Below are 14,127 nucleotides of genomic sequence, written 5' to 3' on the forward strand. Positions count from 1 at the left end.
CGTTAAGTACTGGAGTGCTCCAACAAGTGACCTGTAAAGAGTGGGGTCATGGAATGGTTCACCATGAGACAGAAGCTGCGATGAGGCTGTGAGAGGTGTGTAGACAGGTGTAGCATCAAGTAAACCAGCACGAGATAAAATGTCAAGAGCATATTTTGTTTGTGTAAGGAACAAACCATCAGTTGTGTAGACCACCTCAAGTCCCAAAAAATAACTTAAAGCTCCCAAATCTTTAATTGCAAACTCTTGATTTAATCGAGTGATAAAGTTTGCAATGGCAACCTTGTGATTTTCGGTTAATATGATATCATCAACGTAGACAAGAAGATATAAGATAGTAGCGCCATGTGAAAATAAAAATAGAGAAGGATCAGCACAACTACAATGAAACCCAATCTGTGTGAGAAACGTACTCAACCGTTGAAACCAAGCTCTTGGTGCTTGTTTTAAACCACAGAGAGCTTTGTTTAATCGACAAACATGATCGGGATATCGTGAATCTACAAAGCCCGGAGGTTGCTCCATGAAAACTGTCTCACTCAGATTACCATTTAGAAACCCATTATTGACATCCAACTTATGTAATGGCCAGTTTTTATGAACTGCCAAGGAAAGGATAATGCGAACCGTTGAGGCTTTAACAATGGGACTGAACGTGTGAGCATAATCCAAACCTAGAACTTGAGCGAATCCTTGTGCTAATAAACATGCTTTGTGCCGATCAATAGACCCATCAGAGCGATATTTGGTGCGGAAAACCCACTTGGACCCAACAACATTAGAGTTTGAGGGTCGAGGCACTAAATCCTAGGTATTGTTGATACGAAGAGCATCAAGTTCATTATTCATGGCATGAACCCACTTAGGATGTTTAGATGCCGTTTTAAAACCTTTGGGATCATGATAAACAAGAAGCGCCATGTGTAGCCTGCTAGGGGAAAAGGTAGCAATATCAGCAAATAAGTGCTTTTTAACAATACCATTTTTACCTCGAGTAATCATTGGATGACTGGAGGCTGGTTGAGCAGGTGGTGTTGGCAGAGGCGGAGTTGGCAGAGGCGGAGTTAGCGTGGGCTGTGCCAATTGCGCATCATCAGATGAGGCATGAGCTGCAGAATCCTCGTTTACAGGAGAAGACAAAGATGCGTGGGGCTGATCATCAGGACATATAACACATGGAGATGATGGAAAAGATGGACTTGGGACAACAACAGGTGAAAGATCATTTGTGGACGAAGCAGGTGTTGGAATGGGGGCTTCTTCAAATGTGGAAAGAAGAAGAGTATCAAGATCAATTGATTTAACTGTCCAGTGAATGGAAATGTGGCTTCATCAAACTTCGCACGGCTTGTGGTGTAGATTTGAGAAGTTGCAACATCAAGACAATGATAACCTTTAAATTTTGTGTTGTACCCAATGAACACGCAAGGAGTGCTTCTTGGTGATAGTTTATTTGTTGCATAATTCCGTAAATAAGGAAACACCCGGCAGCCAAAAGTCCGAAAAATAGAAAATTTTGGTGAATTGTTGAACAACAGCTCAAACGGGGATTTGTTGTTTAAGAGAGTTGTGGGTAATCGATTGATGATGTATACAACTGAAGTAAAGGCATCTACCCACAAAGAAGCCGGATCATTTGCATTAAACAACATTGCTAAGCCTGTTTCGGTAATATGTTGGTGTTTTCGCTCAGCACGACCATTTTGTTGAGGTGTGTAGGGACATGACACACGATGATGGTTGCCATTTTCAGTAAGCAAGGTAGTAACTTGATTATTTAAAAATTCTTTACCCCCGTCTGTTTGAAACACTTTGAGCTTGCGAGAAAATTGAGTTTGAACAAATCTAAGAAAAATTGTAAAAACCATCGCAAAATCAGATTTTCTCGTTAATGGGTAGAACCACGTGAAACGGGAGAAGTCATCAACAAAGACAACATAATAAACATATCTGTCAGTAGAAATGACGGGTGCGGGTCCCCATAAATCACAGTGTACCATATCTAAAACATGCAAAGACCGTTTTTCATTAACATCAAATGGAAATTTATGACTCTTAGAGAGTTCACAAGAAGAACAAATACTAGGCTTGGGTAAAATAGACGTAACAGATAAATGCCCAAGTTTATTTAACAAAGAAATAGTAGAGAACGACACATGTCCCAGTCGATTGTGCCAGATTTCATAGGATGCATGAAGCTTGGTGGAATTGAGTTGAGACAGTAAAGCTTTGTGAGCTTGTTCCAACACGTATATGCCATCATCAACCCTGCCCTTAGCCAACACCTCCTTGCTTTGATGCTTCTGAATTGTAAAGTTATTATCAGAAAATAAAACATCAATAGATGAGTCAGTTGTGAGCTTGCTAATGGAAAGAAGATTCTTAGTAAGACGAGGAACAACAAGCACGTCAGCTAAGTTAATGTTCTTTGTGATAGAAGCATTGCCAATGCGAGAAATATTTAAAATATTACCGTTTCCAAATGCAACATGATCATTGCCTGTGTAAGGAATGGAGGTGGTGAGGTTGGAAGCAGAAGAGGTCATATGGGCAGATGCACCTGAGTCAACATACCAATCCGGAGAAGAATCAGTGATGGTGCATTTGGAGTGAAAAGCTTTTGCTAGATTCGCATCAATTGATGGGCCACGACTTGCAAAAATGGAGAGATCAGGGCATTGACTGGCATAATGGCCATCTTTCCTGCAAAGTTGACAGTGAGGGGGTCTGCGACCACGTCCCCTGCCACCTGAACGACCACTTCGTCCTCCTCGATTTGAAGTTCCACGGTTAGATGAGCCTGAAAAACGGGATGGTTGAGCATTGAAGGCAACTGCTGGTGGGGACGAACCATGAATAGATTTCAGAAATAGTTCGTGTCCTTCAGCTTGAGAGAGAAGATCCTGAAACATAGGTCTTGGCTTGACAGTTCAGTGAGCAGTAGAAAAGGTTTCAAAACTAGAGCCCAGACCACATAGAAAATAGTGATATTTGCCATCATCATCAACTGGATGCCCTATTGCTGCAAGTTGATCACACAAGGACTTAAACTTACGACCAAATTCAGAAATAGAGAGAGAACCTTTTTGGAGTTGACGCAGAGAATCACGAAGATTCTGCATCCTTTCAATAGAGTCGTGGATGTAGGCCAACTCTAGAGTACTCAATATTTCACGAGAGTTTTTGGCGCCAAGAACTTCTGCCATCGCTTCTTCAGTGAGAGAAGATTGCAAGATAAGAGATGCATGTTGATCAGCTTCAATCCATAAACTGTAAGCAGGATTGTCGGTGGATTTTGCTTCCACAGTTATGATTGCTGGAGGAATTACAGAGGTACCAGAGACATGATCAAAGAGCTTTTGGTATTTCAATAAGGAGGTGATCTGATTTTTCCATAATAGATAGTTTGATGACGACAATTTGATTGTCAACATGTGAAGAATTGTTTAGAGAGAGAGATCCATCAGAAGAAGACGAATCCATTGAGAAAGAATGATTAGGGTCGGCTATAGATTTAGAGAGGGGAAGAGATATGATCGATAGGCTGATACCATATGAAGAATTGATATCAAACTCTAATAATCAGAGTGATGTTTATTCATGTATATATATATATATATATACATATATATATATATGAGTATAAAGTACAACAGACTTTCCTATGATAATGGATTTCATGTATTTAAATTAATCTACTCAATATCTAGTGAATATCTAATGGATAGATTTTTCGTTTATACAACGATTCTCAATGTATTGTTAAGGTATTTCCTTAATTCCATGTTTCATGAGTATGTTGAATGCATGTCTGCACAAATTCCCAAAGCGGTTGAAGTGTTCATAAGTACATTTTACATTATTTGTTGGAAGTTTTATTTCTACCTGTTCAAAATAAAATAAAGCAATAAGTGTTTTATTTTCAAATGCTATGTTGCTCTCTTGAATTGCGTTGATGAATGTGATGTGCTTGTTTCTTCGATTTGAGGATTATGTCTCGTATTTATGAAAATATGAACTGATGCTCTATTTCGATCGTTTTTTTCAATTTAAAGATTGTGATTAATTTGATAACAGATTCTGTAAAAATAGGAACTTTATGATGATATTGAATGATTTTTTAAGATTGAATGATATGATTACGTGATTGATACTGAGAATCGATGATTTAACGATAAGATGATTTTTAGAGAAGGAAGGTTTCCGCTTTCTAAACATTAAGTTGAAATTTATTGTTATACCCCTGCATCATTTAACAGTTGACGGAATTTGAGGTTAAGTTCCATTGGCTGATGTTTAATCTCATAATCTCTAATTTCTTATTAATCTCAAGGGAACCATTTTATATATATATATATATATATATATATATATATATATATATATATATATATATGGGAAAAGTGAATAAAGGGTATATAAGCTTAGGTACCCAAACTCACCATACTACGTCGTTTTGTATCATTTATGTAACATCCCAAAAATACGAGCCAAAAATTTCATTTTTAAAACATGTACTTAGAAAAACATTAGGAATAAAACGTTCAACGATCATATCATTTCACAAAAGATAGTGCATGTCTGGAAAACATTTTTATAAAACATAAAAGTGTCAGAGTACAAATCCCCAGGAAGATCTCATGATGCGGAATACAAGCATGTGTGTGATGTACCGCTACCGCACCAGCTCCTTCCCCTTCGAAGAAGAGGTACCTGAAACCAAAACTGAAAACTGTAAGCACGAAGCTTAGTGAGTTCCCCCAACATACCACATACCATACAATCACATACGTACATATATTGTCAGGCATATTTGGGTACCCGACCTACCCCTTCGGTCCTCTCGACCGGATACTGTCTAGTACATCTGGGAGTTGTCCTCCCCTTCGGTCCTCTTGACCGGATACTGACCAGTATATCTGGGAGCTTGCCTCCCCTTCGGTCCTCTCGACCGGATACTGACTAGCATATTTGGGTGTTGGTCTCCCCTTCGGTCCTCTCGACCGGAATCTGGGGACTATTTCACCCCTTACTACTACCACATAACACATATCATATAATCTATCTAGCATGGTTGGGTATGACCGCCCCTTCGGCCCTATCGACCGGTAATCTTGGGACTATCTCCCCCTACTGTCACTAGCACATAGCAGCATATCATACTAGCACATAAACATATCACAGGTAGTAGCAACCTTAGATGAATATCACAGAGACAATCATCTATCATACAACTCCTACTGGTGGGCTGGCATTGTGGCCGTAGACCCACCGCTACTGGAAGGTAACTCACCTCAAAGTAGCCGCTGATCTACGTGGGAACTGACTGTCTTCTGCTGCTGCTGCTCCGGAAATCCTCCGGCTATAATTCCCACAAAACCCTTAGTCAAATACTGCTAACCGACCTCGGGGTAAAATGACCATTTACCCCCAACCAAACCAAGAGTCAAAGTCAAAGTCATTGCCAGTTGATTCGACTCGTCGAGTTGGCTTGCCAACTCGCCGAGTCCCTATCCCTTTGTCTGACCATAAACCCATCTCTACTCGTCGAGTTAGGCATTGACTTGATGAGTTTTCCTTCTAAACCAAAGGCCAATAGTCCTTCATCCTACTCGCCGAGTTGTATGAACAACTCGCCGAGTTCATCTTCATCCGAAGAACACTCTATGCTGAGACTCGCCGAGCTGTATGAACAACTCGCCGAGTCTGTTCTTGAGGCAAGAAGATTGCCTTGAACTCGTCGATTCATGGCATTGACTCGCCGAGTTACTTCATGAGTGAGTCTGGCTTCCTACCCACTGAGTCACACCCAATGATTCACTACTCCAACCCGCAAATACGAAAAGGGGGAAAACTCGGGGACTCGCGACTCGACTCGCCAAGTCAGATGAACGACTCGCCGAGTCGGCCACATGCAAATACTATACACGCGATTCTGCTTGAATCCAGCTCATGTCATTCATAGATCTGGGTTTCTAGGGGCTAATTAACACGTAAAGTTTCCAACTTTACGTGTAAATAAACACCCATGAGGGTTTTAGGGCTCAAAATGCACCAAAAGAGTAGATCTAAGGCTTTCATGCAATATGGCTCCATAAAGGCAGTAGATCCAAGCTCCTGGAGCTCAATCATGCCTAGATCTAGAGGCTAAACAACTTATTACCAACCCTAATACACAAAAAAGCTTGGGAAAGGCTCAAGAAGCACTTTCATGGAGCTACAAGAGACAATAAGCATGAAAACAGAGGGAAACTGAGTTATACCTCAAGGAAATCACTGAGATAACACAAGAATGCATGGCCTCCTTCTTCTCTTCTTGATCTACTCTCCTTCCCTCTCCAAATCTTCAAGAAAACACACCAAAATGCTTCAAACTCACAAGGAACAAGGCTTGAACGAAGTATAGAGCTCTGAGGGTGAAGGGGGCGAGCTTGGGGGTCGATAAGAGGGTTTAAATAGGGTGCAAACCCTTGAAATTTAGGGTTTCATCAAACAGCGGGGACTCGCCGAGTCCAGAATATGGACTCGCCGAGTCCAGAATATGGACTCACCGAGTCGCCAACTTAAACGTGTTCCGGATCCCGTCTCTACTCGGCGAGTCGGATCTACAACTCGCCGAGTCCAAGGCTAAAAATGAAAAACACTAAGATAAATTTTACGTACCAGGAACCAGGTACTATAATTTATATACATTGTAATTGTCTAATGTTCTTATAATTCAACTTCTAACTTGATTACTTCAAAGATTTTTATAAATTTCGCATTTATCTTCCTCTTACATAATTTTCATTTTCAACTATAATATATATAACTTAGTAGGTGTTCGTCAAAAAGATGTGATGTAAGAGGAAGATAATATTGAAAATTTGAAAATCTTGAAAGTAAATCAAGTTAAGGATTGTAGTTTAAGAACATTATGATGAATATATCAAACAAAACGACTATCTTAGAGTTTTCTTAATTAACTTCTTCTTTATTGGAGGTTTAATTAACAATGTTTTCATAACGTTTTTTATTATTCAAAACAATAAGGCGAAAGCATGAACTATCATTGTGACCATAAATCTTAGAATGGGAGCACATATGAGTTTTCCAAGCATATTCATGATTAATGTTATGCAAATTGGCAATCATGAATTTTCCTGCGACATAGGTACAATGTTGGCAATCAAAGAATCCTTATCTAAAGGTTTTCCAATTTTACTAGCAATATAACTAAGACATTCATCACCACCACTACTCCTACTTGTGTACCCGCACAATGATGGGAGATGCAAATTTTTGGGGAGGAAGGGTGGGGTGGGACTGTGAAGTGTTTTATGTATTTTTTTTATAGCGTAGGCGTTTGTAGAGAAGCTATGACGACTTTGGTGGTAGAGAGAAAGCGCATTGACGAATGTGGTGGTGAGGCATACCGAAAGCATCTGCGGCGTTGGTAAAGCAAGAAATGGAATATGGTTCTTAGTAGGAGTAGTTGCCGAAAAAATAAGAACGGGATTTTAGGTTTGAAGTGGAGACGTGTTTCAACTTTCCACAATTCACGACAATACATGCATCAGACGAGCATAGAGACATTTTTAAAATTCAATAAATAGCAAATGTGATTTATATAAAAACAAAGATAAGCTTTATGAAGATTTAGACAAGGGCGTCATTTTTAGATAAGCATAGGCAGTGGCGGAGGCAATGCATAAGAAGTGGGGTGCATGGCCCTAGATGTGAGTTACAACAAGAATAGATTTAGAAAAAAAATATATATTGTTATATTTGTAATGGTTGGTCCCCACATAAGTGTTTGGTTGTACCCACTTATAGATTTTGAATCCATCTCCTTCCGTTCTCAGCTTCTTTTTTTTTCTTTGTCTTTCTTAACAGTTGTGAAGTTTGAGAAAAGTTAATGACAATTAATGGACTATGTATATATATGTAACAAACATCTCTAATATTGTGTGTAGTGTGTATCATTAATAAAAGACTGTACTACTGCACAAAAGATCATCTTCTTCCATGTTCTTTCGTGTTTCAAAGTTGTATGCATATTAGATGTTGTTTCTTTGGTTTAATCCCATCGGTTAGAAGTTCTACGGTCAATGGTTGACTAGTCAACGGTCAAGGGTCGAGTGTGCACCCCAGTTAACTTTCTGGTTGGATCCGCCACTGAGCATAGGGACATTCTTAGGGAGTATAGTGGGTTGTCATGCATGTTAGAATCATTAGTCAAAGACCACATGAAAAAAAAAAGAATTAGAATTAGAAAACTTACCTAGAGTAGTGTAAGTCTATCAGGAGTGGAGTGTCATTGGGCGCTTGGTGGGAGTCACCAGTGTGAACACCACCCTAATGGTGGCACGATAGGTGTCATCGTAATTGGTCGTGGTTGGAACCATGGCTAATAACTTCTCTCTCTTTTTTTTTCTTTCTTTCTTTCCTCTGTACGTCAAGACCGCCCCACATGTGGAGGGGTGTTATGATGTAGTAGCCACCCTTTTGGCACCTTTGGTTTTGGGCATGGGTTTATTTTTCGGTCCTTGTTCATCTTCATACGATGTCAATAGACAAGACCAAGTAAAGTAGAGCATAAACTTATTCATAACGTCTTACTTTTATTAAATGGGCTTCGAAATTGAACCCAGTAAAGAAGACATTTGCACTGAAGCCTAATGTTAAGTGTTGGGATAATGATCTATGTGGGGGAGTAGGCTTAAACATGTGTTGGTTTTGGGTAAATCCAAACTCAAACCGACAAGTTCGGTTTTGGTTTTTGAAACTTAGTGGGTTCGGTTTTTCGATTTCAATTAATAGATTGATGGGTTTTTGTTTTTCAATTATAACCCATTGTTTTTTGGGTTTCAACTTAGTAAGTCAGTATAAAAGAACTATTAACAAGATATATTAAATATACCATTTTACTGCCGGCATTGGATTCAAACATTGGCCTCCCCTATAAAACACCACTACCTTACCAATTGGACAAGAAATTTATATGTAGTTCTACCTTGACACATACATGAATGTATTAAATGAGAAGTTTCTAATACAACTACTGTTATTATTAACATTATTATTTTTATTATATTTAAAAACGTAAATAAGTATAATACTTCGTAAATAAATATACATATATTTTTTTATGTATTTATATGTAGTTTGTAAGTAGTTATATGCATAAAGATACATAAAAAAACTAATAAATATATTTATTTTATGTAAAAATACATATAAATATTTTCACATACAAATACAAAATTCCTCTTTTTACACGAAGAAGATGCTGATATTACTTCAGACCATATCAACATTTGTCTAGTATGTCATGTCATTTGTCTAGTATGTCGTGTGGCATAGATGACCTGAACTAAAGTAAAAAAAATATCCACTTTCTTAGGTTTTTTTATTAAAAATAAAAATAAAAAAATGGACTGATTATTTTTACAAAAATTTTGAAGTTTCTGAAGATTCTCTTATATTAATAAAATTGTAAACAAGCCCGGCGAGAATTCTGGGACTTTTCTTGATATAAATTAAAGATGAAAACAAGCACAACACTAATCAAGTGAGGGCTCTTTATAATCGTGGAAGCTCAGCCTCAAATTCATTAAGAGTCCGAAGGCTCAAGCTCGGTTCACGAAGCATATACGAAAAGCTTGGGATCAACTTGTTAACATGCTCATTTGACTTTGAAGCTTGTTATTTTTCCATATTTTATTATTTCATACCTGTTATTTTTCTATATATATATATATATATATATATATATATATATATATATATATATATATATATATATATATATACACAAAAACCATCAGACTCGATAATTAAATGGGCTTTATTCTAGGCTCAAACTCGGGCCATTGCTCATTTTAAGGCCTGGCTTGTTTCAAACTATAAGTTATCTGAGTTCTTTATGCATCCCTAAAATCAATAGTTTCTATTTGCTCTACATAACAGAAATCAATATCACAAGCAGTTTATGAAAAAGAAGACATATTTCTTAAAAGCAAAAGCAAACTCAATCAAGATGGTCTCCAGAGCTAAAACTTCCTTAACCGATAAAAACTCAAAAATAATCAAGCAAATATCCAAAATATTAAAAATGAGACCTACACAGCTTAAAACAGCTGGCATTGTAAAAGCATCATCATATCCCTCTTCCTGAATTGTTTCTAGTAGCGTCCAATTCCCCACACTCTAACAACTCCATCAGTATATCCACTGAACAAAGTGCTTCCATCTGCACTCCAGCTCAAACTTGTACAGTAGATAACCTGCATCAAGGCAAATGCAAACAAAAGATGCTTAGCAAATATTTATTTATGATACTAATAAACATATGACAAGACAAACATATCTACAGCATTCTCAAAGTATTATCTGTAGAAAATACAATAGATTAGATATACGTATTTGTAGAAACAAACTATGTGCAACTTCAAATCTCATGAGCATACTTAGAATACTAAGCATACGTCCTTAAACTGCTACCAGTAGGTAGCTAAATTCATTAAGTCCAAAAAAAATCAGGCATATTCGTACTCAAATTCCTAATGTGGAATACAAAAAAGAAAAGTATGCGAAATTTAATGTATAAAGCTAAAGTAAAGAAGACAAAGACCTTAGTTTTCCCAGCATTAGTTTGAGTGGTTGTGCCTTCGGCAGCCATTTCAGACTCCTGCTTGAGATCGACCTTAAGATCCACAACAATGCTCTTGCTCTCCAAATCCCAGATCTTAATGCTGCTCTCTGTGGCCGCGCAGAGCCAATACCTGTTCGGGCTGAAACAAAGAGCATGGATGATGGAAGAGGACTCTAGAGAGTACAATCTCTTTCCCTCTGCCAAATCCCACAGCAAGATCATCCCATCTTTACCACCACTGGCACACAACGAACCATCAGGAGATACAGCGACGGTATTGACATACCCGCCGTGTCCAGCTAAAGTTGACCTGAGCTTGCAATTAGTGAGGTTCCAGATCTTCACCGTCTTATCCCAAGAAGCTGAAACGATTGTTGGCTGCAACGTGTTAGGGCTGAAGCGAACACAGCTAACCCAATCGTTGTGTGCGTCACCGTCTTGAATTGTGTATTTGCACTCGCCGAGAGTGTTCCAGAGTTTAATCGACTTGTCCCGCGATGCCGAGACAATCTGACGGTTGTCAATCGAGAAGGCGACGGAGAGGACGTCCTTGGTGTGGCCTACGAAGCGTCGTGCGGTGGTTCCAGCGTTGAGGTCCCACAGACGGAGCTCGCCGTCCCATGATCCGGATAAAGCGAACTGACCGTCGGAGGAGAGGACAACATCTTGAACGAAATGAGAGTGACCTGTGAGACGGCGTTGGGCAACACCGTAGGTTTTGTCTTCTTTTGTAAGGCGCCAAACGATTATAGATTTGTCGCGAGAAGAGGTGACGATCATGTCGGAGTTATCGATTGGGGTGGCGATTGCGGTAACCCAGTCGGTATGGGCTCTCATGGTGCCTCGTAAGACCAACGAATCCGCCATTTTTCCTTCTCGCTCTTTCTGTCTCAACCAAAATGTACGCAGGAGAAAACGATTGCAGAGAGGCTGTGAAAGACTGAAAACAGGAAGAAACCCTACTTGTCGCTAAAGTAGTGAGTTTATAGTGGGCTTTTAGGGTTTTGAAAAGGCCCTTATTTAAGATATTGAGACTTTGGGTTATGGCCCTTTGATCTTTTCGATTTACCTCAAATATGGTTATACCTTTTTGTTATTTTTTACAGTGTAACAAAATATCGGCGTAACCCATCAAATTATTTTTTCTATCAATATAAACAATTTGATCCAATTTCTTCTATATTCTTAAAAAAAAAAAAATTAAGATAGTGTTTATTTATTTTGCATTTGATATATTTGGTTTTCTCGCACCATATGCGACGGAGTTAATGGGTCATGCATACTAATGTCATATATCCTATATTCACATATGTTTTCAAAAAAATTAGTTTTATTATTCAGAAAGGGTTAGCGGCGCAGCTTATTGTTCGTTTGTCTTTTATCGATATGTATTGACTTTTTATCTATGTTCATGGAATATCTATTATAGTTGCGATTTAAAAAAAAAATCCTTATAATATAATAATAACACAAAGTTATAGAATGCTCATGTGTTTTAATATGATGCAGGTTTGACCCAACTTCTGTTTTCATCACGCTGGTGTTGTTGTATTTTTTTTTTAACGGTCCTTAGCCCTAACTTCATTAGAAAAAAAAAATTGTTAACTTGTTGTGAAAAGATAAACTTTCCCTTTCTTTTGTTTTTCCTTTTTTATTTTCTCTTTTTATTACAACAAGATAAAGAATTCACGTGACCCCATCCTCATCGTACATCTCTCCCATCTTCGTTTGATTACTTTCGTCCACTAACTATTACCCTTCCTCCTTCCTCCCTGCTCCCTTTGATTTTTGCCGACACCCTACGACAAAGAATCCAGACAAAGCTTCAATTGGATGTAAATATGTGGAGTCGACCCCGAGCATACACAACCTTGTAAATATGTGGAGTCGACCCCGAGCATACACAACCTCAGCTTGAGCTTATTTAAATTAATGTGAGCTCCAGATCGGCCCGTTTCGAGCATAGTTTCAGAGCTCGATATCGACTCGTTTCAAGTATAGTTTCAGAGCTCAAGCTCGGCCCATGAGAAGCATGAGATCAAGATTCGACCTTTTTAAGAGTCGATCTCAAGTAGTTTACGAGTAGCTTAACTAGAGTGTAAACGAGTCGAGTCAAGTCGAACTTGGACAGGCTCGACTCGGGCTCGTTTAAGTTATGAGAGGCTCGAGCTCGAGCTCAACTCAATTCGAGCTTTATTGTATGGAGCTCGGCTCGAGCTCGTGAAGAATTATATATGCTTGGCTCGGGATCAACATCGGTTTGTTTTTTTCTGATGGGCCTAAATAAGCATAAGTTCGATTCAGTCTCGTTAAGAAACCCATTTAGTAATACCCGTAAATCCCTAATTCCTCAAATATATTTTTGTTTTAATATGTAAAAATAATAATAATGTATATTATATATAGACTCATTTATGCTCGTTTATACTTGTGAACTTACTAATTGAAGCTCGACTAAATGAGCCTCATATTTTGGCTTGGGCTTGTTTAACTCGATCTCGAGTCGCGCTCTTAACAAGTCAATCCCGAGTAGATCACGAGTAGCTCGGTTCACTTACACCCTAAGCTTGACTTGTTTTTACTCCATCATTTTGAGTCTAATCGATGTTAACCCAAACTAATCAATTTTTATAGATCGTAATGAGTTTTTTGTTAAATAAACTTCAGTTTGCAAATCAATTTAATAACACATCCAAGCTAAATCTTATTACCGTGGTTTTTCTTAATCATTATAGTATAAGTTACAGGTATCATACATACTTATAAAGTTAGCATTTTTTCTTGAATCTCATGCATTTGAAACCCCCATTGTTTTTTCCTTTCACCACATTCATTTGAAACTCCCATGACTTTTCAATTTCTTTATAATAATAATTATAATTTGGTAATTAGGTTAAATAAATATCAAATCTAAAGTGTATTCATATATAAACTAAATTTCAATATTAAAATAATATCTTTAATTCTACTTATAAAATTATGTTTTTTAATTTTTAACATATTATACTTAATTTATTAGTTTTAATATATTGTTGGATGTAAACCATTATCATTTTAAAGGTATAATTTTTGAACAATTTGTATAAAATACTTACATTATTAATTAAAATATATCATTATAGGCTCAACTTAAATATAAATTTTATTTAACTTAAACAACCCAAAGATTATTTTATAAATAGTTAAAAGTGATAAATTGTAGTGTCTTTTTAATAATGATTGTAAGTTGGTTAATAAGGTTAAATAAATATCAAACCTAAAGTGTAATCATAAATAGACTAAATTTCAATTTTAACATAATATCATTACTTCTATTTATAAAGTTATTTCTTTAAATTTTAACATATTATACTTAATTTATTAGTTTTAAAATGTTGTTACATGTAAACCATTATCAGTTTAAAGCTACATTTTTTGAACAGTTTGGACAAAATACTTAAATTGTTAATTTAAATATAACATTACAGTGTCAACTTAAATATAAATTTTAG

The 14,127-nt window shown here is 37.3% G+C and overlaps 1 protein-coding gene across 1 annotated transcript; it reads right to left on the reverse strand.

Annotated features, from left to right (window-relative positions):
* Positions 1 to 9,970: 9,970 nt before the first annotated feature.
* Positions 9,971 to 11,601, reverse strand: ATARCA (Transducin/WD40 repeat-like superfamily protein). Its single transcript, XM_079013137.1, has 2 exons — positions 10,616 to 11,601; positions 9,971 to 10,268 (listed from the first exon to the last, which is right to left on the reverse strand). The coding sequence occupies exons 1-2, from the start codon at positions 11,501 to 11,503 to the stop codon at positions 10,167 to 10,169; spliced, it is 990 nt and encodes a 329-aa protein (XP_078869263.1). The 5' UTR covers positions 11,504 to 11,601; the 3' UTR covers positions 9,971 to 10,166.
* Between the last annotated feature and the right edge of the window lie 2,526 nt (positions 11,602 to 14,127).

The sequence above is a fragment of the Lactuca serriola genome, chromosome 8 (assembly GCF_051521515.1).
Source record: "Lactuca serriola cultivar US96UC23 chromosome 8, Lser_US96UC23_V15, whole genome shotgun sequence".
Taxonomy (NCBI): domain Eukaryota; kingdom Viridiplantae; phylum Streptophyta; class Magnoliopsida; order Asterales; family Asteraceae; genus Lactuca; species Lactuca serriola.